Below are 25435 nucleotides of genomic sequence, written 5' to 3' on the forward strand. Positions count from 1 at the left end.
CATCTGTGGGCATGAGAGACTGAAGCATCTTTGAATCATTAATACACCATTACCACTAGACGAAAGAGTGCGGGTTTTACTCCATGCTGACCTTCAGAAATCCGCTTTCATTAAGATTTAAACACACTTGCGCACATTTGCATCTGCTTTAGCCTGGATTAGATAGCCTACATCATATGATGTCCTTTCCCCTGGCATCTCCAGCATGCTGTTCTTCAAGTTATTCACATATTAAAGTAGAAGAATCAAGGACAGCCCTACAAATAGCAAACAAACACACACACACACACACACACACACACATTCATATGTGCTCTTATTTCTGGAAGACAAATACGTCAAACTCACGGCTCAAGGCCTGTGGGCAAAATCCCGCTTGTCAGAGAGCAGATTACGCTCACAGAATAATTTTGACGGAGGGGAAATTACATAGAAAACATCAAACACATGCTGTGCTCTTTAGTTTATTAGAGAAATAAAGATTTAATTAACTAGAACGTGTGGGTTAGGAAGATTGCTGATAGTTTTGTTTTGATCTGGCCTCTGGACAAAAACACCCCGTGTTATGTCAAATCTAGCACTTTCTTTTGCTACTTCTCTGCAACTTCTGTAGGATTTTTTAAAGTCCTGCATTAAATAAACATATTGTATTAGAAGCTGTAAGGCTGATGATTTGCATCTAAAAGCACTCTAGTGTGCTTTGAGAATATGGTCAAATGTAAAAAAAGAAAAAAAATGACAATGTGTGTTTCAAACCGATGATATAAATGAAAGCAATCATTTCTCTCTTATTAATTGGCTACATTTAAATATAGGGTGTAAAATGACAGAGCAGCATTAATATGCATTTCTCTTTCATATCCATTATGAAAGTAAATAGACTGTTCAACTTAAAAGCAAGTAATTACACAGATAATGGTATCAACGTCAGGTCTTTTCACACGTCCCAGCTTGACTTCAGCTGTGCTGTTGTCAACATCTCACTTTCAATCACCTCTAGACACTGACATGCTGACTATACTGTAATTATGGAGATCTGTGTACATTTATGTGCACATGTGGACATAAACTGTATTTTGGACTCAACTGAATGTTTAATAATATAATTCTATCATAATAACTTTAATAACCTATTTTGATTGCAATATGGCAGCTGATCACAGTAAATTTTCACACGGATATCTTCACTTGGACTGAAATCTAAATTACTGTTGAAGTTTAAACTCAAAGCTAATGTCCATTGGGGAATTGATTTCAGTATTTTAAGAGACAATCCATATTAGTCATGAAAATAAGCATTTATCTGATTATTTTCTTTAACATACTCTAGCTTTTTAGCCACATCTCCAAAGAACCATTAACCTACTGACCCATACACTCTTCTCTCTTCTTCCAAGTGCCTTTAAGATTATTTTAACCAGGACTCTAAACATCCTTTAACTCCTCTAACAACCACCACAGGTACCCCCTCCCCCACCACAGAGGCACAACCCAGAGCCGTCGCTAGTGCGCAGAACGTCTCTTGTTTACAAAGAAAGTCAACGTAAGACATGCTAAACATAACATAAACTTAGTGGAGTAGAGGCCCTTTTAACTTAGGCTAAAGTATAGGCCTGAAATGATGCACTACATGGGACAGTGTGGGGTTCATGGTTTGACAATGTTTTATCAATGTTTGGGAGCATTATTTTATGTTTTTTTCTCTTAATTGCACATGTCAATTGAAACATGCTGATTTTTTAATGTGTATTGCAGCAGATCATATTTCGGCCTGGCAAGTTTTGGATTGTTTGTTAAATATGTGCATTTCAAATATGTCGTAATGATGTAGTAAATATGCAATATTCAGGTAACGACTTGGTCTTTTGTTGCCCAGCAGTGCTCGCAAGGGGTTGGAAAGTCCTGGACTAAAAAGCATTTTGTTAAACTGCCTGATAAGAGATGATTTTTTTCAAAGCAAATGATACTTGTCCTATTTTTTTTTTTTTTTTGGTCTTTTAAAGAGCTCAAACTTACTATCCCAAGCCATTGTTGCAAACCAAAGTAAAGCCTTGACTGAGACAACCCATAAATTTTAAAGTATAAAGGCTTTTTTGTGTTTTCGAGTGACAACATAAAAATTAATTTGGGAACCTATGCAATCCTTTGATGAACACTTCCGCATGGATCTGAGCCACAAGTCTTACAACAAAAATTATTATGAAATGTAAATATATATATATTGTAACCCTAATTGAGCATGTCACATGTTTCTACTTCTTTTTATGCATCTGTCTATACTTGTCTGACATTTAGGAGTCGTCGTAGAAAAGTTCTTAGAAATGTAAATGTTAATTTTGCAACGTTTCTGGCTTAAAACAGCCTTTTACCATAAAGGAAATTAAAAAAAAAAAAAAAAAGCTTGACAGGCCTGAAATTCTTCACTTTGAGATTTAAATATTTTAGTACACATTGTCAAATTATGAACGCACTATGTAGATGCTCATTTCTTCCCCGTCAGTTTTGCCTCATCATGTAGTGCCTGTGTTTGATGAACCTCTGTATTTAATGGTCCCCTTATATAGATCACTCTCTTCATGTTTTCATGTATTTAATGCTAATCTATCTCCACTTCATACACATTAAAACTTTATAAACCAGTTATCTCATAACCGTCCTTTAGACTTTTAGTTCCAGGTGTGTTTCAGGTAGTGTTGAGGTTTAGTTTCCATTGTGCTTGTGGTGTGATGGCTCATATAGTCCCTCTGTCTATTTCAGCACCTTAATCAAACTTTATGGTCTAAATATCTTAATTGAGTGATAAACATGTACATAAAGACAACAATATACCTGCTTATTCAGGGCATAAATTACCTTATTGGTACTAAAGAGAGAAAAACAATGCGCACTTTGGAATTGGTACAAGCCAAAGACCAGAATATTTAAACATTTCAGAATAAAGGCCTCAAACCTTTTACTCTGGAAAGGTAAGAGCTTCATATGTGTTGGATGTCTTTAAGAAGATGAGTGGGTATCAGAATGTGTTTCACATAATACATGCATGATATTTTCCTTTTTTTACTGTGCTGTCATTCATCCATTCGTCTATTTACAAACAGATTAAAGTTGGAATACATGTTCCATTATCCTGAAAGTTATTTAAACCATCTACTTAATTGTTACATTTCATTTTTTTAATAAAATAAAATGTCCATTCCTTTTTTATATCAACTTTCTTAATGTGTACCTATTGTGTCTTTAGTCTAAATTCTATACAGAGTACAAGGTGTAGACCTGGTTAGTTAGAAAGGTAACCTAGAACAGTGTTTCCCAACCTTTTGTCTCATGTACCCCCCGAGGCCTCTCTTCAGATTAGGAGAACCCCTTTCTTTCTCCAATTTAGTAACCTTTATTGTTTTTGTTTACATGTTTTTAATACGTTGGCCTGTGAAATCTCCTACAGCTTGAAAATATCAACCTGTGCGTTTAACACACACTAAATATCAATTTTGCGCATTACAATGATTGTATATCAGAGAACATATTCACCTCATTTTTTAGTAATGTGCATAACATGTTAGTAACAATTAAGTAGGACATTAAGGCCACAATTATGCTTGTTTTATTAATGCCGTTTATTGTCAATGAGTGGAAAAGATGTTGGATGAGTATGTACAGTGTCTGAAGTAGGCTTAAAAATAACTCAGCATGATGGAAATAGATTCATCAATGTTTCCAAGTACCCCCTGCAATGCGTTCAAGTACCCCTAGGGGTACACGTACTCCTGGTAGGGAACCACTGATCGAGAATACTTGTGATTCAGTATTGCAAATGACTTTCAGAGGATGATGGGGGGCAATTAAGGAGAAGGGGTGCAGAATATTGGAAAGGGAAACCTTGGAAATGTAATTTATGTTGGAGATAAGCTTTGGCAGTAATTTTTGTTAATCTGGTGAAGCTCAACGATTTCTTCTTGTTGTCCTACTAAAATTGTAAAGTCAAAGGGTACATTGTGAAAGGAGAAATGCCAATAAAAATATTTGTGGACCCTGGGTTTTGGTTAGTTTACATTAAATGTAGACAGATGGACTGAAGGGATAGCATAGGTCAGCAAGTGAATTTTCCAATGATATAGGTGATAATCCCACTATACTTTTATGACACTGATGTTCAGGCAAGGCCCATATGGCCAGCAGATGGATAGAGTCAGTTCTCATTGTGTATTCCATGATGCAGACAGGATACAAATCAAGTCAACAGGGTTACGCAAAGACAGAAAAAGGGTAATGTGTTTTTAACATAGTTGTGTATCAGTATAAGTGCCGGTGCTAATGCTTTCATTTGGAAAAGCTTTTTGGCCCCCTGTCACTGTGTGGAGTTAGCCTTTCGTTTTCTATCCTTTGCACAGAGTTCAGAAGGTCCTGTTACACATATGCATGCGATGGCCAATAATGCAGTGCTGTGCTTCACTGTGTGTGGTATGTGGATTTATTTTTTTTTTTTTTATTCAACAGAGAAGAAGCGAGGCATAGAGTGGGATTTCCACTGCATAATGGCTGGCTGTTGTATTTTTCAGTTCTCAAATGGGATATATTTCCTTCTCATCGTCTGCTGGGTTCTTGATTAAATGAAGCGTGTATTGGCTTCGCCCTCCAAATAGGCAATGAGGAGTGTTGAAGGAAGGCAGCGGGAAGGAAAGAAAAGAATGAAAAAAAAGTCTCTGTCTTTGTTTTGATTTCACTGATCCAAGCTGGAATGGGATACACTTTTTTTTTATTTAATTATAAAAGAGGTGTAACCATGAGATAAATAGATGTAGGCATACATTATATGTGTAATACACTACGTCTTCTATCTATACAACACTGGGAATATATTTTTCCATACATGCTTTTCCTCAATGGATACATATTTGAGAAGATTCCCCCAATTGATATCATGGGTTCATATTTTTAGTCATATTTGCTTGTAAGGCCACAGCCTGTTCATTCTATAATGAACATTTTGAATGTCAAACGCTAATGTTTTGAGACACTTGTCCCGCAGACCATTTTCTGCCATTATGCTAAATGATTTAAAAATTTGTATTCCAGCAAAGAACCGCGTCTTTACTTCTTTTATCATCTCATTTTCACCTTCCACTTGTCCTCACAGCTTCATACTGGCTGTCTTGCTGTCTCTCTCGCTCTCTAATTTTTTTCCTCCCCTCCAAACGCAGCCCTCTGTGACATGCACGAGGAATGAATTGAAAAATAAATTCCTCTTATTAGCTCGTTCTTAATCATTTTCTTGCCCCCGTCTTCAAGCCAAGTATAAACTCATCAACTGTTTTCCATCCCTCCTAACAGATTGTTCATTAAACCCCATGAGCTGGCAGATCGTGGCATTAGCTCACTGGTTCTATCAGTAGCTCCTAATGATGGGACAGTTATTCCAGTCGGAACGAGTATAACACTGGCCTTGTGCGCAAATACGCACAACACTAATTTACCTCATTTAGTGTCTTTCAGCCAGTTAAAGGAGGGTATAAAGGCTTCGGATTTCTGGAGCTGGAAGAATTGTTTTCTATTGAACCGATGTCCTTGAATTCCAAAGGCTGAGGCAAGAATGAAAGCAAGCCAGTGTGTCTGATTGCTCATTTATTTGCAGTGTGTTGCGTATACATTCACCCAATTTGGCATTCATGACTTCTTTATATGGTCTATTCTAATTACCATTTAAAGATTATGCGAGGGCTGCTGAATGATTAATGACACATTTGGCACAAACACTGGCCTAATGGTTAAAGAAGTGGACACCAGGGATTGGTAAATACAGAAAACCACTCTTGTACGTGCACATATGTGACAATTAAGTGAATCTATGTTTGTTTTAATATTCTAGTGGTGGCAGCCAAACGTTGCCCAACATCAACAACAATGGAGCCATTTTTTGCCTCTCTTACCAGAGTGCCACAAGTCACTATTATTGAATTATTGATAATGTGAATAACTCACAGACGCAGGGACAGATTGTGTCACTTACCAGCTCAGTGGTTGGAAAATCTCATCATGAATCACTGAAGCCTTCCTCTTAAAATCATGAAATAATTTGCTGCGGAAACAAATAAAGCTTCGGCATTTTCACACTTTTCATCTAAAGTACTTCTTAATGACATTTTTTTTTTTTTTTACAGAGCAATATCTCTGCAAATCACTCTGCAATTTTATTTGAATATATTTTACATTAAAGGAGGTGTAATCGTTAACGCGGTGGGTAATATCTGCTGTGAAACATGATGGAAGCCCAATAACGTCGTGATTGATTTTGATTCAGAAAGTTGCAGTGATTGCAGTTTACGGGCTATAGAGCCACACATTAAGAACAACCATACCATCATATTCTGATATCCACTCAATCTCATTCTGCTTTGTTTTCTGTGAAGTTCCTTATTATCATCAAATGAGTTTAACTTCATGATGCACTATGTGTGTTTTCTCATTGTGTATTGATTTGTTTTTAATTTGCAATTTGTGGTGTGTGTGTGTTTTTTTTTTTTTCCTTCTTTTCTTTGCATGGAACTTGTGTTGCATGGTTGTTGTTCTGTCCCAGTTTGAATGTAGCCAAACAGTCTGCAGAACCATGGACCTCCAAGGCGATAAAGGTAAACTCAACCGACTTCTCCACAACCCTGTCCCTGTCCTTCTGCAACGTCTCCCACAAACACAGCCTCAGACATTGCTCACTGACATAAAGGCACACATTTAAATTCCACAGAGCAAATATCGGAGACACTGACTGGCAGAGAGGGGGCTCCCATCCTCAGACGCTGTCGCACAGCCTTCTAGATATTACCTTAGAAGTGAATGCTCCAGCGCTGGCTTCTAGTATGTAGTCTCCCACTGAAAACTGACAGCTGTTTTCTTCCCTTTGCTTTGCCATGCTTGTAGCTTGTAGCATTTTCCTTGTGTTGTAGTTTTCCTGAAACTTTTAAGTGCCGCATATAAAGGGCTTGATTTGACAGCTGTCGTTCCTTTATATCGCAATAGACAATGGAATTGTGGTTTAAGTGGAGCTGGCAGCCGCGTGAGCTCAATTTTTCCATGCTGTGTCTGCAAAAAACTATAATGGGATAGACTTTATGTGACGCCCATTGTACAGTGAAGCGCTGCAGGTGAGATTTTTAAGTGGTTGATAGTGTGGTGCAAATGAAAACCCCATGATGGGAAGGATTCTGACCACTATTAGTGCGCACACTGCGCTTTTACAGGTTCATAATCCAATGGATGTTGAAGCTTGACAGCAATGAAATACAAAGCATCAAAATAGGCTTTTTTTTTTTTTTTTAGCTAAGAAATGTATTACTCCATGTTTTCAACTTGAATATTATACCCTTACACTTTTTACTTGAAGAGTAACTAAACCAAAAAAAAAACGATTTTTTTTAAAAAATATGAAGTAGTGTTGTTGATTGATTTCTTGTTAAACTCTTGACATTTCAGTTTAAGTATTTAAATTTGGTATTTTGTGTTGTAAAAATTTAAAATCAGATTTTGCTAATGGCTGAAAATGTTGGTGTGTGACTTCTACTGTCATGAACCACCACTGTTGGCCCCGCCCCTTTTATAAAAACTAGCACCTGCCAACCCTACAATCTATGGCGTGTAGGTTGGATTGAGAGAATTGTGAACGGAGAGGTATCGTGAGTATTGAGTAGGTAGTTAGCATAGCATATATTGTTCTAGCGATATTATAGTATAGGCTGGGTGTGTCTTAACTGCTCCAGGAGCCCCGCCCATTATCAAAAAATTCAAAACTTTGGGTTTAATTACTATTTAAGTTTAGTCAACGACAGTAGCTTCATCTATAACCATTTGCCTGTGATTACGCTTTTTTTTTTTTTTTGGGCCTGCTAAAACTGATTACACGTGTAAAGCCAATATTTAATGTTTGTTGTAAGAGTAGAAAATATCTATATTCCTCAAGCGTGTGTAAGGTTTGAAAATGTAATTTAGAATAGCAAAGGTGTTCAATTCATGTATTTCATTTTGTTTTTGCTTTGAACGTTGCACCTATAATCAGAGAGATGTGGCTTTGAGAGTTACGTGTAGGATTTTTATTCAGAGTCACATATTTTGTTATTAGTTAAGTCGTAAAATGCAATTAGAAAAACCCACATGGGAAAGTGTGGCATAAAGTCACGCTCTCGTTGCCATTATGAGAATATAGTAACACCCCTACTCCTGTTGTCTTTTTTTTTTTTTTTTTTTTTTTATACACTGGTTTAAAGTTACATTGGAGTGGTGAAGAAACTCAAAAATTGCTCAGCACTAAAGACATCCAAATCATGTAAATATGTTACATTTTACCAAAGGCAGTGAATCATCAGAGCTTGCAAGCTAACGTTAACCCGGCAGCAACATCACAATAAGATAACATGCACTGTTAAAAGCATGTTACTGCAGTGCTTTTCTCTCTCAATGTGCACACACCTCAGCAACAGCAGCAGCAACAACACAGTGTCACTTACAGCAGCCCACATGGAGGCTGCTGCGCGCACATGAACAACACATGCACCACAGAGTTCTAGTGTAACAATTACACATCAAACATAATGTAAATCAAGCAGCATTAATGACCTTTCAAGCAGAAAAGTCACCAATTTCATCTTCTACTCATCCAGATCCTCTGATTAGTTCTTTTTGCTCGGTCGCGGTGCATTCTGGCAATCTGCCAAAGGCTGCAGGAGCAGCAGGGGGGACTCAATGAGTCTTTTTTTTTCACTCAAACGACTAGGTTGATATAAAGCTGTCTTTACATAGTGGCTGCTTTAGCAAATATGACAAAAAGTCACTTTTATAAGAGTTGCAGACTGTACCTTTAAGGCAGAATACGACTTGAGTTGCACACATCCCAGTAACATAAAAACACACACACACATGGTCACACACGGATTGTTAAACCGTCTGCTTGTCAACACACTTGTTAAGATGACTGCAGTCTAGCAAGCTCTCCTGGACATGTATTCTTTTTTGGGGGGACACTGGTGTTGCTGTTGTGAGTCCACAGGGCAAAACCTGTTAGACATGAGCCACAAAGCACCAACAGTAAAACAAGACACCACAAAGTCAAGGACATATCACTATAGCACAGGGAAATTCTAGTGTAAAAGCTCATCTTTTACACTTTTGTGCATTGTACTAACTCATACAGTGACATCAATAATGCAGATGGTGTAGATAGTGTTCTTGAATTAATAACTATATCAGTTCAACTATTTCAATATAATTTAGGAAACATGAGCTATAAAGCCTCAAGCACTGCACAGTTTTGTCAATGGTGAGACACAATCTCCAACACGTGCCTTTTGTTCTTTCATCCCTTCATAATAGTCATAGCTTGCTTACTTATCTATGCATCTACATTTTATTTTGAAAATGTGATGGATCCAGAGAGTCAGCCAATACATTCTGGGCATTTATGTCCAGCCACAATAACACTCCCCACTAGGGCTGGGCAATATATTGACATTTTTTAAAATATGTCATGTTTTCTATTTTGGTGATATAGAAAATTTCAATATCGCCTATATTAAGATAGTTTTATTTTATATCTTATTGTGTATTAAAATACTAGTTTTAGGAGTTGCTGAAAGGCATTAAAAGCACGGTTAGATGCGTCACTGAGTGCGTTCTAACCCAGAACTTCCCCTAAACAAGCTACAATACAGAACTCACTCACACGTGCTGTCCCTTAAGGTAGAAATAGCCAAAAGGGGCATGTATTATGAAGCTGTTTGTTAATAAATGTCTTTGTCCAATTGTGTTTTTTTTCCTCTTTTTGTGTATTTTTCGGTAACTTTGGATGTCTTTTTGAGTTGTTTTGTGTATTTTTTGGTATGTATGTTATTCTTGGATATTTGTTGTCCCATAGTGTTTTTTTTCACTATTGCCCTTTTGTTGCCCTTTTGTTTTTTTTTGTTCTTTTATGTATTTCTGTTGTCTCATTGTGCATTTTTTTCTCTTTTTGTGTCTTTTCGTTGTTCTTTTGTGTATTTCTGTCTGTATTTGTATGTTTTTTTGGGTGTAAATTTGTTGTTCTTTTATGTATTTTTGTTGTCCCATCGTGCATTGTTTTCTAATTTTGTGCATTCTATTGCCCTGTTCCTTTGTGTTTTTGTAGTATATTTTGTGCATTTACTTTCACAGTCACTAGTTGCCTATGTTGGTGATAAACACGTTATTTTATTTTTACATAAAGCACCGTGATGTTATTTTAGCCTGTGTGGCATTTTGCATCAGCAAATTTAACCCTGAATTGTCTTCCTGGTAAGACTTTATTTGAATTAAAATGATCAAGATTGATATCGTATGTCGTCACTTTGAGAAAAAAAAATGTCAAAATAGAAATTTTGCTCTATATCGCCCAGCCCTACTCTCCACTGTTTGTGTATTGTTCATGAGTGCATGTCATGCATGACAGTTTACGTGTGTTGAAGATGCGGCGTGAGAAGGAGAGGGGGTGGTAAGGTGTAAGCACAAAGCAACAGCTGCTTTTCACCTGCTGAAGGTGTGGGAACAATTGTTGTTTCGGGGCAGAGTTGTCAGTGACTGTGACCCCCCCTCCACCCCCCATCACCCCACACCTCCTCACCCTCCCTTTCCTTCTCATCTGTCTTTTCCTCTTCCACTGTCTTCTCTTCTGTCTTTTAAACCACCTTCACTCCTTGTCTCCTTGTCGTCTTCCTCCCATTTCATCACCACAGAGGGAAAAGCGATGGAGCATTTCGTCTGCCGGAGGTGAAAAGAACTCTTCGAGTGTAAGTAGCTGGGTTTCAGCAGAGAGAGAGAGAGAGGGGGGATGAGATCGGGAGACTTTAAGGTGAAGAGAAGGGAATGGAGATAGGCGAGGATAGGGGACAGAAAACAGATGCACATGCAGCAGCAGCAGCTCACTCCCGATAGTTTAGTCTCCCAGGGATAAAGTCGGGCTTAACTGCAGCATTACCCACACTACTGCATTACAAAATGTTCCTTTGCCAGCATTTAGCAAGCAAATTGGCTTGCAGATTATGCCTTTTGTATTCATTTTACCAACTGTCATCCTGTGACACATTGAGAATGATAATCAGGCAGATATTGCCCCCTAGCGCTTCTGCAACGATCATCACACACTGCAGTGGGGGGAGGAGACTTTGCACTGCTACTGCAGATCAATGATTTGTGTGCGTGTGTCAGGGAAAAAAGAGAATGACGGCAGCTGAAGGTGAATAACTCAGAGTGAGTTACATGTAAGTACCGGAGTAGAGGAATGAAGCAAAGATTGGAACACAGTTTAAGATGGAATGCCAGTAGAAACAAAAGCAAGGAGGGCCATATAAGAAGGAATTGTCACACCAGTTCTCACCCACGAATGGATTAAATATGCCGAGAGAGGGCGGGAACAATAGAGATGGTCCATCGAGGTCTATCTCACATCTCCTTGTGGTGTCCACTGAAGAACCACAAGCAGTCTTTTGTATTTATCTGTTTGTTTGTTTTGTCTAACTGGAGTCCTCCAGACCGCTCTCTGTCTCTCTCCCCACTTATACGTGTGAAATTAATCAGAGATTTCCATAAGATAATGAGCCTGATTTGAATGGTGACCCTCATCTCATGCATAATGCCACCTGTGATTTAGCTTTTGGCTCATCCCCTGACATGTATTTTTCATGTTTGGTGGCACATCTGCAGACCACATGCAACGATCACAGACCTGAGCCTCGAGGGGTTCATGCTTTTATCACCAAATATGAAAAGTCACTGATTGGACAGTTTGGAAGATAAAAGAGAACAGGTCTCACTTTTAAAAATCAGTAAACAGGTTGGGTTTTTTTTTTTCTTTCCTTTTTGGTGGGAATGTGTCATGCTGCTTTTTCCTTTTTGCAGGGTTAGATTTCCTGTAGCAGATAACTGTGAGTGTTTGGCTTTTTCGCGTGTTGTTGACATTTGCAAAGGTCGGAGTAATTAGATACAATCCAATGCTTTTGAGTCCATATCACACAATGTATCCATCTCCACATCTGTGTGCTGGTCAATGAAAAGCTTTTCCTTGCCGAACGGTTGGAATTCTCACGGGTTTTGTGACACACACACACACACACACGCACAGAAATATAGTTGAATATGCTCTACCGGTACATGGTATAACATGGCAAGATGGCATACAATAGCAATTAAAATCCCAGATTGGGGCAAACACATAATTACATGGATTATTTGATGAATATATTGATTACTACGTTGTAGAATCTCAAGTAGAATGCAGAGCTACGGTGAGTACTAATGCCCAAAGCTTAAAATGTCATCAACAGTTCTGGCAGATTGTTTATCACTTATTTAAGCAGGACAAAAAATATGTACAAGGCAATTAAAAGGGTTGAAAGACTGTTTTTATTTTTATTTATTTTTTTATATTGAGTTGCACCCATAATCAGGAAGAAGTGGTCCCAGGCTGGGTTGGGGTCAATTACATTTTGCAGTTACAATTACATTTTCAACTATTCATGTTCAACTCAATTATGATTACAGTGAGCAGCATTTTGTCCAATTACAATGAAATTACAATTATCATTCTTTTTAATCCTCAGAAAGTCAATTGCGTTCTCATTTACTGAGCCTGAAATAAATAACCTAATACAAGTTAACCTTCCACTTTTGTTATCTCTTATCATAACTGGTTATAAAGCAGTTGTAAAATACACTAAAAACGAATATCTATCATCTAATTAATTTCCTGTCTATTGCTTACATTGTTAGGCTTCCTAATCAATGAAAGTATAGGATTTAATATTTTTGGTGTAGGCGTCTGAGCTTATTTTTGTGTCCGTATACTTCTTTTTTAAACGGTAAAATGTGGGAAAGCTTGATATGAAACTTAAATATTTGTGACATGGTTCCCCAGTTTTGTGTGAAATTATAATTTACATTTTTTATAGAATTTTCATGGCAATTACAATTACAAAGTCAATTATCTTAACTGAATTGCAATGTAATCGTGATTATGACAGCAACCGATTTTTAAAAATACAGTTACAATTATAGTTACGCCATAGTTGTAATTCATTATCGACTGCGCAATTGCAATTATAATTGACCCCAACCCTCGTCCCAAGCATATGGACGATGTACAAATGAGAATTTAGAATTTTCTGGTGAAACCAAATGATTTTTTAATCGCCAGGTGCAATAACTTTTAGAAAATGTGAATAAATAGTAACAATTGCCATTTCTCCTTGTTCTTTCTTACCATTAGGACAAGTCAACTCCGGAGGACCTGAGCTCCTGGGATAGTTTTAGGACCATGACTCCGGAGATGACCATTGTCTCTGGTGAGCAGAAGGACCGGATGGAACTGCACAATAAAAACTGGGACTCTTCATCTGCAAACACGCCCGACTCGTCTGAAGGAGACTTCCAGACTGAAGTGTGAAGATGCGCAGAGGAAAGACACATGCTCTAAAAACACAGCTTAGCGCTCATGCTAACATCCAGATACACACAAAGAAATCGGACTCAAAAAAAAAAAAAAAAAAAAGTCTATACTGATGTAAAGATTTGCTCTCGCAGGGATCCCATCGAAAGCGTGCTGTTGGATTCTTAACTATTTTTGGTTCACGATGGCAGCAGACAGACATGGAAAGAAGACTGTTCTACTCTATATTTTCAGAAAGACTCTTGACAAAGAAGGAACAGGGGAGGAACACGTCTGTGACTGAGGAACATTTTTTAAATGAACTTTAAAGAGGAAAAAAAAAAAAATAACTGAAAAACTTATTTCTGAAAAAAGTCTTGATTTTATTCTACAAAAAAAATAAATACTCTTTCAAATGTTTGATGAAGACTTGGGGAATTGTGGGAGGGAGGGGGCGGGAAAGAGAGAGAATATTTCTGCACCGTTCAGTTTTGTTTTTTTTTTTTTTATAGGAAGAGAAAAGGATCTCACTGAGGTTTCACACACCCATAATGCCCCTAGGCACCCTGCTTTCATTTTATTTCCTTTTCCCATCTAATGGATGATGAAAGCATGGAGTCGTTCAGTCTTTTCGTCATTTGGGTGCATTGGGAATGAGGTTAAGGGCGGGGGTGGGAGGTACAGAGCTGCTCATATATATGTGCCATCATCTCTGCCATTTTCAGATTCTGGTTAACTTTTTTTTTTTTTCCCCCCATTGTCAAAAAAGTTTAGTTATTAAAAACAACAACCCTGCCGGTTCTTGTAAAAAAGAAAAACACGATTGATACAAATAACTATCAATTGTGTTGTGTAAAATGGCCTGACTGTGTGAAAAGAATTAATTTGTTTTCTGACAGCTGGTGCTGTGGCTGGTGTTTAGGGATTTTATTTAATTCCCTTTCAGTTTAGTTTCCAATGAGAATTTGTCCATTAATTCTAAAACATAAATTTGAGAAACAGCACGTACTTGAGAACTTTCTTTCGGAGGTAATGTGCTCAGCTTGAAGAACGGCAAAGTTATTGTCCAACTAGCGCGTTATTGTTTTTCTTTTAAATCCGTCACTCTGAGAAACAAGTATTTCCATCATCAAATTGCAAAATTCAATACAGTCACACTAAAGAGAGCTAACTTGTTTTGTCCTGTACTTATTTCAAAAAAGTAATCACCCAAATGCTGGTGTGGATTCAAAAGAAGACTTTCCTTTTTTTTATATATTATTCCGTAGTTACTCATTTTTCCTATTCCGGTGTGCCTCTTGGAATACCAATTACTTAATTTTAGAATTGTATGGATAAAATCAACATCTCTAAGTCATCTGTAGCTGAAAGAGGAGAAGAAAAGAGTGGAAGCACCAGATAGAAAAAAGAAAAGGGAGTCACAGAGGTTATAAGGCTACAGGGTGTCAGACTCTGCTGCCACCTGCTTATCATTCTACATCCATACTTGAGCTTCAACAAGAGGACAGCCAGTGTCCTGCAGTTGTAACTTAAGTACATCAGTCTTCTGCACAGCGGCGAAAAGTGTCAAGAGTGCAGAATGATTTCTGAAGATGGTTTGGCAACGTTTGTCAGCGCAGCTGTCAATAATCTGATAGTCAAGAAGAAGTGAGAGAAAATGGAAGCCTAGTGGAGGCGTCTAAAAATATAAAAGGAAAAAAGCTGGAGGCAGTGTGAGATGTAGAGGGGAAACGTTCATAACAGTAATTACCGGGGGATGGCGATTTGTCCTGACATTTTTTAATGCAACCCTCAAACCATCTGTGTAAAGATCCCTAATGTGGTCGTGGAGCAGCACAGTGCAGATGGTGAGAGGAGAGTGCAGCCCTTCTAACCTTTCAAGCTAATCAGCTGATAGGCAAACCCACAGCTTGTCTTCTCTCTGAAGAGAACCAGAGCTTTGATTCCCAGTTGCCAAACATGAGTCACATTCACCTGACCTTGTTATAGACTGGACACAGATCTGATGCACACTGGGTTCACTGGTACAAAACAGCAGTAGGTTGGTTACACTTCTATTTGGAAATTGTTGAAATGATTTTGTTAAAATTATTGTTTCCGTCGGGCCTTATTTGCTAAATATGCAGGGAAATTAAAACATTTAAAAAGTTGCAGTACAATGTTTTGTTTTGGGTTGTTTTTTTTTTTTTTTTACCACCAGCTAATTCACTCTATTTGTTTCAAGCAGGGTATTTTTTTATATTTCTTTTCAGAGTGGTAAAGTACTTGAATGAAAGTTTTTAAATCATCCTTCATCATAGATTAAAAGCATCTTTTTTGTTGGATGGACGAAAACTCAAACAGTGCGATCTGGTGGGCAAAGCCTTACAAGTGATATTTGATTTTCTGTTCAAACCATTCCTCCTAACCACTCACCTCTATACGCATAAACACCAGGATGAAGATATTGCATCAGAATGCTCAAAGTTAAATAAAAACTCTTCTATAATCAACTCCAACCATCAACTTCTAGCCTTTAATGTTTAATGTTAACCAACCTTCATGATTGACCACTCTGGGCTGTATCTTTCCTTTCACCTTCATTTTTGTTCTTTTTATACATAAGATTGTAAAAAGTAGCCCTCTAATGTTTTCATAGTGTCTTTTTATATGAAAATAAATTTTCAAATTGATCTCATGGTCTTGTATTTACCTACGTGCTGCTTTCAAGATATCTGTGGGGAGGAGTTGGGTTTCAAAACAACATGATATACTCTTTATCAGAGAAGCACAGGAGTTTAACTCTGACAAACAGACGTGCCACTGTTTGTTCTGAACGTTTAAGTAAACATTTTCTTAACGACATTGATGGAACGGTAATCCTCTAGTCTAAACACATACAAAGAACTGTTCTCTATTCTTACCGTGATTTCTTGTGTGTCTTCGCCAGACAACCTTTCGCTTGACACCATTTTTTGCTCTAGTTTCTTCCTGGTATTCCCCATGATATCACATTCAACTTCGGCTGGATTTGAATCTTTCCCAAGATAAACACGCCATTGTTTTGCGGCAAAATTCAGTTGGTGAAAATACCCGAAATGTGTTTGGAAAGTAGATTATTGATTTCGTTTACTTTGTAATACATTCCCATTAGCCTCACGTGTGTAGAGTTTTTGGGGGAAAAATGTAGCAAAAACACTTTTATGTTTCCGTCCTTGGGAGTCCAAATCCCACAATTCAATTCACAAACATTTTCCGACAATGCCAATAAGAGATTAGCTGTGTGTCCGTTGCAGATTTTCGCAAAATAAAAGTGATATTTTTAAATGTCGACAAAGTATAATTGCGCTTTGAACTTGTTTCCATTGAAAGATGTTTTGGGCAGGAGCCTCATAACCAGTAAAATCTCATCCCACGAGATTTCTCTGCAAGAAGATATACAGTACCTTATAAAACTCTGTATTCCTTTGTTGTTTCACGTCTAATGTGGCAGTAATATTTTTAAAGTATAATGATAAGAAATGTCCCGGTCTCCTCTTCTGTTTACACGTAGCGCGCCATGTTTTCTCAGAGAGAAATGGTCATGTGACCAGGTCATATTCTGTGTCGTGTATTTGCAAAAAAAGTGTTCCCATAGCGCTTTTGCGACACATTTCAACATCAAAACATCTGAAATTCCTCCCCATGAAAGCGTGAAAACCTTTTAGTGATATGAGTGTTTTTATTTATTTATTTTTTTTATTCAGGTGCTTTGATAACGAGTTTTTATTGAGCTATTTAGATTTTGTGCGTTTCCAAGGGCAATGGAAACCCAGTTTCTGTTTATAAAACAAACTTTTAACATCTTTTTCTTACAAGTGATCTTCGATTTATTGATCTACACTGTCTTTATCTGATTAAAAACATGTCTTGTCTCCAGCAGCTTTAAAACTGATATTCAAAGTTTCTGAGAAATCTATGTTTGTTTATGATTCTTTTGAAATTCATGAAAATACCTAACTAGTCTTTTACTATGGTTTACTACCGGTGGTCATTCATATACATTAATGTATATAAGTCCCTCCTTCGTCCTATAAACCCCTATACAAATGGAAACGATCGTCAACTGTGCACAGCCAAAAGGCTTCGACTTCCTGTTTTTGAGACTGTCAATCAAAGTGAATGCGGAACTGTGGAGCTGTAGGATTTTGGCTCTTACCTGACCCATAGACCTATATCAATGCGACCCAATGCTACCTTGTTGTGTTCCACGATGCACGTGCAGAAAAGTAGAGGCGTGGCTTCTGCTAGATTGCAGAGGCAGGGGGAGGAAGTGAGGCTGTTGAGGGCGGGACATCGAGATGTTTCTCAGAAACTCCGAATAGCAGCTTTAAGTGTCTGCACTGTATGCAACATTCATTCTGGTATCTATTCTCATCCTACATAGTTCCTCCAGGAAGAAAAATTCATTTTGCGACACAAAGAAAATAATCAGAGTCGTTAAGCGTTAATTGGCTCCTCTGTAAAGCTGGAACATAAGTACTAATGGAGAAAGAAGAAACGACAGTGCACAAGCTCTTGTCACTCTACATTCTCCTTTCAAAAGGCTTGTGGGTAATTAAGTGTGCATGAGCCTGCCTGTGGAGCTAAAACTCATCACCCAGGAGAAAGGCCACCGACTGAAAGGTCCTCAAGAGAGTGAAGAGGATGAGAGAGAGGTCACATTAAGAAGAAAATGGGAAAGCTCACCCCAAGGACGAAATACAGGATGACAGAGTAAAAGCAAGGAGAGGATTCATAATATCTGCGGTTGAACATTCACATGAGGAAGTGTGCCCCGTGGTGATTTCTCTCTAAGTGTTACGGGTAATTAAGTTCTTTGACTGGTGTGTCACTGGTGACTTGAGGAAAGACCGAGATGACGAATATCATCAGGAAAAAAATGGGAAAATGAAAGCATGTCAAAGAAGTTTACAATCTTACAACTGGGTTAAAAACAAAGTCAACCTTAAAACCAGGGGTGGGGTCAGTTACATTTTTCAGTTACAATTATGTTTTCAATTACCCATGTTAGCTTTTGGTTAGCATCTCTTACAGGTCATAATTCAGTGGCTAAATACACTAAAAACAAATATCTATGATCTAATTTCTTTCTTTTCTATGTGTTATCTTGCTAGGCTTCCAATCAATGAAAATATAGGTTTTAATATGTTTAGTGTGAGCATCTGAGCCTTTTTTTATGTATACTCCTTGATTTAAATTTACTTTAATGGTAAAATGTGGGAAAACTTGATATGAAACATATTTTAAAAATTGTTAACTAATTATGTGTAGAACTGTACATATAACTGTAACAGTTTTGCGTTAAATTATAATCGTCAGTTTTTATAGTACTTCCATGGCAATTACAATTTAAAAGTCAATTGTCTAAACGCAATTACAATTTCATTACGATTGCGACAGCAAAATATTTTTTGAATTACATTTATAATTAAAAGCCGCAAGCGGTGACCTAGGGTCCGAAGAAGTGGCTGGGGTTGGTAACCCAAGGTCGCGTATTCCAATGTTGGGGATTTTGGTTTGACCTGCAAATTGGTGGAAAAACAGCTGAGATATTGCATTTCAAATGCCTTAGCAGTAGCATTAGCCTAGCATTAACATCAACCTAGCAATAGCATTAACCTAGCATTAGCCTAGCATTACTATTGAGCTAACATTAGCATTAGCCCAGCATTAGCATTAACCTAGTATTAGCATTAGCCTAGCAATAAAATTAACCCATCAATAGCATAAGCCTAGCATTACCATTGGGCTAACAGTAGCATTAGACTAACATTATCGAAAACATTGCATTAGCATTAGCCTAGCAGTAACATTAGCCTAACAAAGTAGTATTGACCTAGCATTAGCTTTAACCTAGCAAAAGCATTAACGTAGCAATAACCTAACATTAGCCTACCGATAGCAATGATAATGCAGTAGAACAGGAAAAAAACAGTAAAACCAGTTAGTAGTTCAATTTTTATAGTAATATGTGTTAAAAACTTAGTATGAAAGGAAAACCAGTTAAAAAATCACTCCCAGTGAATTAAATGTGAATCCATTGAAAAATAGCCAAGATACAGCATTTAGAATGTGATGGTGAGGAAATGGCAAAGGATTTTCCGGTGACATTATAGGCCCCTCCCACTGAACACAGGCTGTTCTTTCTTCATCAGAGACCTGCTCCCTTCTTATTAGATTCATTCAACACTATTTTGAGGTCAGCACAATTTTATAAGGTCTTTCAACTAGAGCTGTTAGCGTCGGATACCATTAAAAGAGGCGCTCTCTGAAAACAAAAGGCATGATGGGTCATTTTCAAATTGAGTCTTGTTTAGGGATGGACAGTCAACATGTGTATCAAATATTAAGCAGTTTGAACTTTTCATTTGAGAGTTATATGCATTTTCCTATTATGGCGTGCTATAGTTGCTAACAGTGAGCATGGCCGTAAATGGCACCAGTCGAAAACACAAGGCATGATGTAACTTTTTGCTTATCTTGGGGTCAATAATATATGCAATATATGCAAATTTCATGCATATCTGTCAAACCTGCCGGTTGTGCGGTTCCATCACATTTTTTGCATCTATAATGTGCGCTGGTCATGGATTTTTTTTTACGGTTTTTTTTCATTGGGCCAAATTATTGATTTTTCACCAGTTCTGAGGTGTGTGCCAATTTCGGTGAGACTTTGGGTATGCTCAGGGGGTCAAATTTAGGATTTGTCGCAGTGAGGTACAATAATAGTAAATAAAAGCAAAAAACAATATGTTATTTCCCATTCCGAGACTTCGGACCCTAATTACGCCATAAATGTAATCAATTATTAATTATGTGATTATAACTATAAATGACCCCAACCCTGCTCAAAATTGCTCTGTTGCCTAATGGTTATTATCCCTTTCTCTCAAAACAGAGAGAGTCAACCAAGCCCTCTAAACTTTAACCTCTGCGTGCAATGTCCTCCAGCACAGGGGAGAATACATACTGTAGGTATAAAAGGTGAAACAAGACACCATAGTACTGTAATTTGGCTGAGATTCAGATCATCTATTTACCGGTGACATAAAAAAATAGCATGATACCAAGATCATTATCGTTTTATATCTCCTTCAGTTTAAGAAAGTGCTTTAAACATTAATGTGAGTCTAAAAATGTTTGCTTAACAGCAAAGTGCCAGGCATTATCTAAATGTACAGTACATATCTTATTAGATTATTATTTTATGGTACACTGAAGTACTGGATTTTGGTGAGCAAACATTTAAACGTAGACGACAACCGCTAAACAACTACGACAGGGTTGAATCACTATCAACATCTTCTATTCCCGGAGAAACTTAAAAAGAAGTGGCAAAAGTTGTACCTTGGGAGAACTGTAAGCAGCGATCTGTGAGTGGAATAACATGTTTGACTTTGACTCTGAAAAAAAGAAATAAATCTAATAAGTGGCACGAACAAGTTTTTGTCCTCCGACAAGGAGCAGTAGAAAGCCATAGCTCTAATAGTCATAGCCTGCCTCGCTCTCCTGTTTCAGGAGCTGACAGATGGTTTTGTCCCACAGGCTTTAGTGTTTAGCTGCTCAGCAAGGGCAGTGAGAAAGGAGCAGACTGAAGGATTGGAACACGGGGTGGTTTGGACAGGGCCGGAATAGACATGAGCACTGATAAGCAACACATACAAAAAACGTAAGATATTCTAGCCATGTAAATAATTTTACTGCATTTATAGGACATTTCTTATCATTTTGACTGTGCCAAAAATGTGGTCTAAAATTTGACTAAACTGCTTATTTGTATATGTGATGTTACAGATCAAATGGAATGCTTTGGTATGCCAGTATTACAATTTTGCCAAGGCTATTGATGCTTGTGGCAGGCTTGTCCCACCGAGACTGATTTAAAAATGGCTATAGATGGTAGTCAACGTGAAAAAAAAAACCCTTCTTGTCCCTCATCCAGATCCTGATTCTCCATTTAGACTGTTTTCCTTCTTCATCCTACAGACTGCAGAGAAAACACAAGTAATCTTTGGCACTTTGAGAGTTTTTTATTCAGAGCTGAGGGAAAGGACTCTAGTGAGGTATCGCCACAAAAGCACTCTTCATATGTCATGAAAACCTACATTTCATCCGAATGAATTGCCTCTACACACTGCCAAGAGCTTCTTCAAACACTGGCATAATTTAGAAGTAGGCTTAGGCAAATGCAATTCACTATGGCCTTTCTTTTACACGCCAAAACGTTCAGAAAAATGTCTGGCACATGCTCGATGTTAAACATGAACTCAAACTTCTCTTCATGTCGAACCGGAAGTCTTGAAACCATTGGTTGACGCTGTAACTTTTGAATTAACTAATACTTTATAGCAAAGAAAAAAAAGGCACAAAATGAGACACCCTCATGAGGTAGTAGTTTACGCCCTACTTGTGTTCAAAAACTCCACATGGTGCCATGGAGTTTAGCACTCCTCAACAATGCTTCATCTCAGCTAGAGAGGTGAAAAAAGAGTCCTGATGCATTTTAACACTTTTTGGCTTTTAAGGATTTCAAGTCAAATGAACTGAAGGGGGAAAAAAAACAAAAACAAGCCCTGAATTTTTTTCAAAGACGCTTTGGTATTTTTGAACATTGCTGTCAGTGTGAAAGGTTTTCACTTTGTATCACAGCGTTTGGGGCATGAAAATAGTGTGTGAATAGTGTCTGTTTCATGTCATGCCATAATCGCATCTGCCCAGAATATGTAACAGCATTTATGTTCAACTGTGACAATTCCTTTGCTATTAATGCAACCTCTAAACCAAGCCTTTCAAGAGGCAAATACACCAAGTAAACACTATGACTAAAGGACAGGAGACATACGTTAGATTGGGTGTCTTAATCGGACCCACTTCCTTTTCATCTCTGTATTTTGTTATATAAAGCATGGAGTCCAGAAGGGTGGCCTCGGATAAGAGGAGGATTCATTCAGCGACCCTCTCTCATCCTTGGAGAACTGGGGAAATTATTTCTAAGCCTTGATGTGGCAGTAAAGCAAGCTCACATTAATAGAGAAATACGTCTCTCCTTCCCGCTTCGCTTTAGATTTAAAAAAACAGGAAGAAGTCGGCATGAAAAAAACGAAGAAAAAGGACAAAAACCTTTAGTTTAAAAAAAAAAAAAACATGATTGTTGAAGTTATAAAGAAAGCACTGCATGCTTCAAATAACAGCATCAAAAGTTTTAATACAGTAAACTGCCTGTTTTAGTAGAGAGCGGATTACTTGTTTGGGGGTGTGGAACAGTGGGTGGGCACTGTAGCTGTTCCCACACAATGTTCTTGAAGCCAAAATATGGTGCTTAGGGGAGCTTCCATCTTGCAATTTTGGATCCAGAGTCTGTGCAGTAGGGTTTGGTGGGAGGAGCCCTGGTAAGACGCTCCACCCATTTAGCGAACTGCCCTGATGACTCAGCTACGCCAAGAACTTAAGCATCTTTCCCACTGGAAGTTCTACCAACGACTTGTTCAGATCATAGAGATTAGTACAAAACTACTCAAATATCTAAACGTACTCTATTTAAAAATGAAGAAAATCACACGTCTAGATTTTCATATATCATATATTGTTAGTCATATATCACGTAAAATCTTTTATAAAAATCTATTTAAAACAAACTTCACAGAAAAATGAGCACTTGAGCACAATGTAGGGTTATAATTAATAATGATCTCAGCAGAGTTTAGGTTTGGAAAGAAAAAAAATGTGATGAGTATTTTAACTTTACAGTTTGACCTGCATCCCATCTGTTAACATTGAGGAGGGGGGGGGGGTTATGACCTATACTCTAGAAAGTCAGCAGGGGGAGCTCTAAAAATCCATCCATCCATTTTCATACCCGCTTATTCCCGTTTAACAGGGTTGCGGGGGTCTGCCGGTGCCAATCTCCGGCTCTCATAGGGCGCTGGGCGGGGGTACACCCTGGACAGGGCGCCAGTCCATCACAGACACAGATAACCATTCACTCTCTCATTCACTCCTATGGGCAATTTAGAGACTCCAATCAACCTTACAGTCATGTTTTTGGATTGTGGGAGGAAGCCGGAGTACCCGGAGGAAACCCACGCAGCACGGGGAGAACATGCAAACTCCACACAGAAAGGACCCAAGTCCACCCCAGGGCTTGAACCCAGGACCTTCTTGCTGTGGGGCGGACGTGCTAACCACTAAGCCACCGTGCACCCAGCTCTAAAAATAAAAGCTTCAATTCACCGGGGAGCTTGTCCCGTCCATTTTTTTACAGTCTATGGTGTGGAATCCCACAGCTGATCAACATAGTGATTGTCTTTAGCTATACACAGACTCTTGTTATTATTTTTGGCCAATAAACTGCATTTAGTAGTAAAACACATGGCTACTTAAGCATCGATTCTGTCACATCCAGTATCGAACCCCCTAACTACAAAATTGCAAAATTTCAAAATAAAAAAAAATTAATAAAAAAAAACACAATAACAGGACTTCCAGGCATCTCCATTCAAAACCAACACAAGAAAAAATCCATAGAATTGATCAAGGAGAGGCATTACCTCTTGCCTCATCTCCTCATCTTTTCCTAATCCTTTTACCCAATTTAGTTTCAATTGTTTTGTTTTAGACCCCCAATGTATGACTTATGGGCCCACAGGGATAAGGTAAAAACCTTATAAAATGTATTTAATTTAACAAAACAATATAACAGTAAAGCCTTTGACTTATTATATTTTCATTTATGGCGTCAAATCTTTTCAGTTGCCTAAAAGGATTATATTTTCTTGTCCTTTTATTCCATTAGGACTTGAAAACATTCTCCTCACTGCTTGTTTATACAATAAGAATGAATACAGGTTTAAGAACAAAGGGGAAAGATCCATTAACACCATCTGAAAAGAATCTGAAGAGTAATGCAAAAAACATCATTAAATGAACTTGAAAAATAGAAAACCTTTAGTAGCCAAATCAGACCCAATAACCTGTTACCTTTTAAAAGCAAAATCTTCACTGATGTCCATTTGTACAAAGGTGATTAATGTTGTGATTAACGCAGATAACGCAGAAATTTCTCCTTATTAGTGTATCCCTTCACAAAAATATACTTGTTCCAAGGACTTCATTAATCTTTTAAGAGTTAAGTAATAGCGCAGTCTGTTGAACTTCAAATAAATGAGCTGAAAAGAAAATAGGCTTTTTCTGTAATTTCACATTCGACTAAGGGTAATGAAACCTACCAAACACTACAGTTCAATTACTTTTACTGTCTTATCAGCAAAAGCTGCTAATTTGGTTATGCTACAAGCTTAATAATTTTATTTAGTCATTGTTAAGAATAAATCAATAAGCAAGGTCATCAGCTTGAAAGAAAATCAGTTATGACAAAATTATTTCATGTGAAAAACTGCCAAACATGACATCATAAGTTTTCTGTAACCATTGAATCTTGTATCTTGACTACATTTGAATTGTTTAGTTGTGACACTGCTTTATTAAGCAACAGTGTAACAGTTTCTAACTTTAACATTTGAAAGATGGAAAGTATTTTATTGTCATCAGTATCGCTGATTACCATTGGGAAGAGAAATGACGTTTTCATCCTGGCAGCCGAACCATGAACCAGCTATGCCTCCATGCCAGTGTCCAGTCAATCTGATATATGGATCTGGAGAAATGCAACAACTTAGCTGGTTGACATAACAATCAGCTTTTCTAAATCGAAAGCCATGGTTCTTTTTTTGAAAAAAAGCACCATGAGAAAACCAGGAAGAAGTTGGCATGAAATGGAGAAAAAAGGACAAAAATCTTAATTTTCCTAAACAAGAAAGGGGATTTTTTTTGTTTAAAAGAACATATGATTGTTGAAGTTATAAATATCAATATACGGTCAAATCAACATTTAAGGCCTGGAGCTTTACCAATGACCACAATAACTTGAATGCAAATTCAATTTGTTGAAAAATAACTGTAGGACCCATGCTTCCCCATGTCAAAAGGAACAAGTGGATATGGTTT

At 37.6% G+C, this 25435-nt stretch overlaps 1 protein-coding gene across 5 annotated transcripts in view; it reads left to right on the forward strand.

The window, feature by feature from the left end:
- Positions 1–13515, forward strand: part of adgrb2 (adhesion G protein-coupled receptor B2) — a 271609-nt gene extending 258094 nt beyond the window's left edge. For all 5 annotated transcript variants that reach the window (XM_028461068.1, XM_028461072.1, XM_028461069.1 and 2 more), the window contains one exon: positions 13253–13515. In XM_028461068.1, coding sequence (XP_028316869.1) covers positions 13253–13429 — 177 coding nt within the window. In that variant the 3' untranslated portion in view covers positions 13430–13515. The remainder of the gene's footprint in view (positions 1–13252) is intronic.
- The last annotated feature ends 11920 nt before the right edge of the window (positions 13516–25435 follow it).

This window comes from Gouania willdenowi, chromosome 11 (assembly GCF_900634775.1).
Source record: "Gouania willdenowi chromosome 11, fGouWil2.1, whole genome shotgun sequence".
Classification (NCBI taxonomy): Eukaryota; Metazoa; Chordata; class Actinopteri; order Blenniiformes; family Gobiesocidae; genus Gouania; species Gouania willdenowi.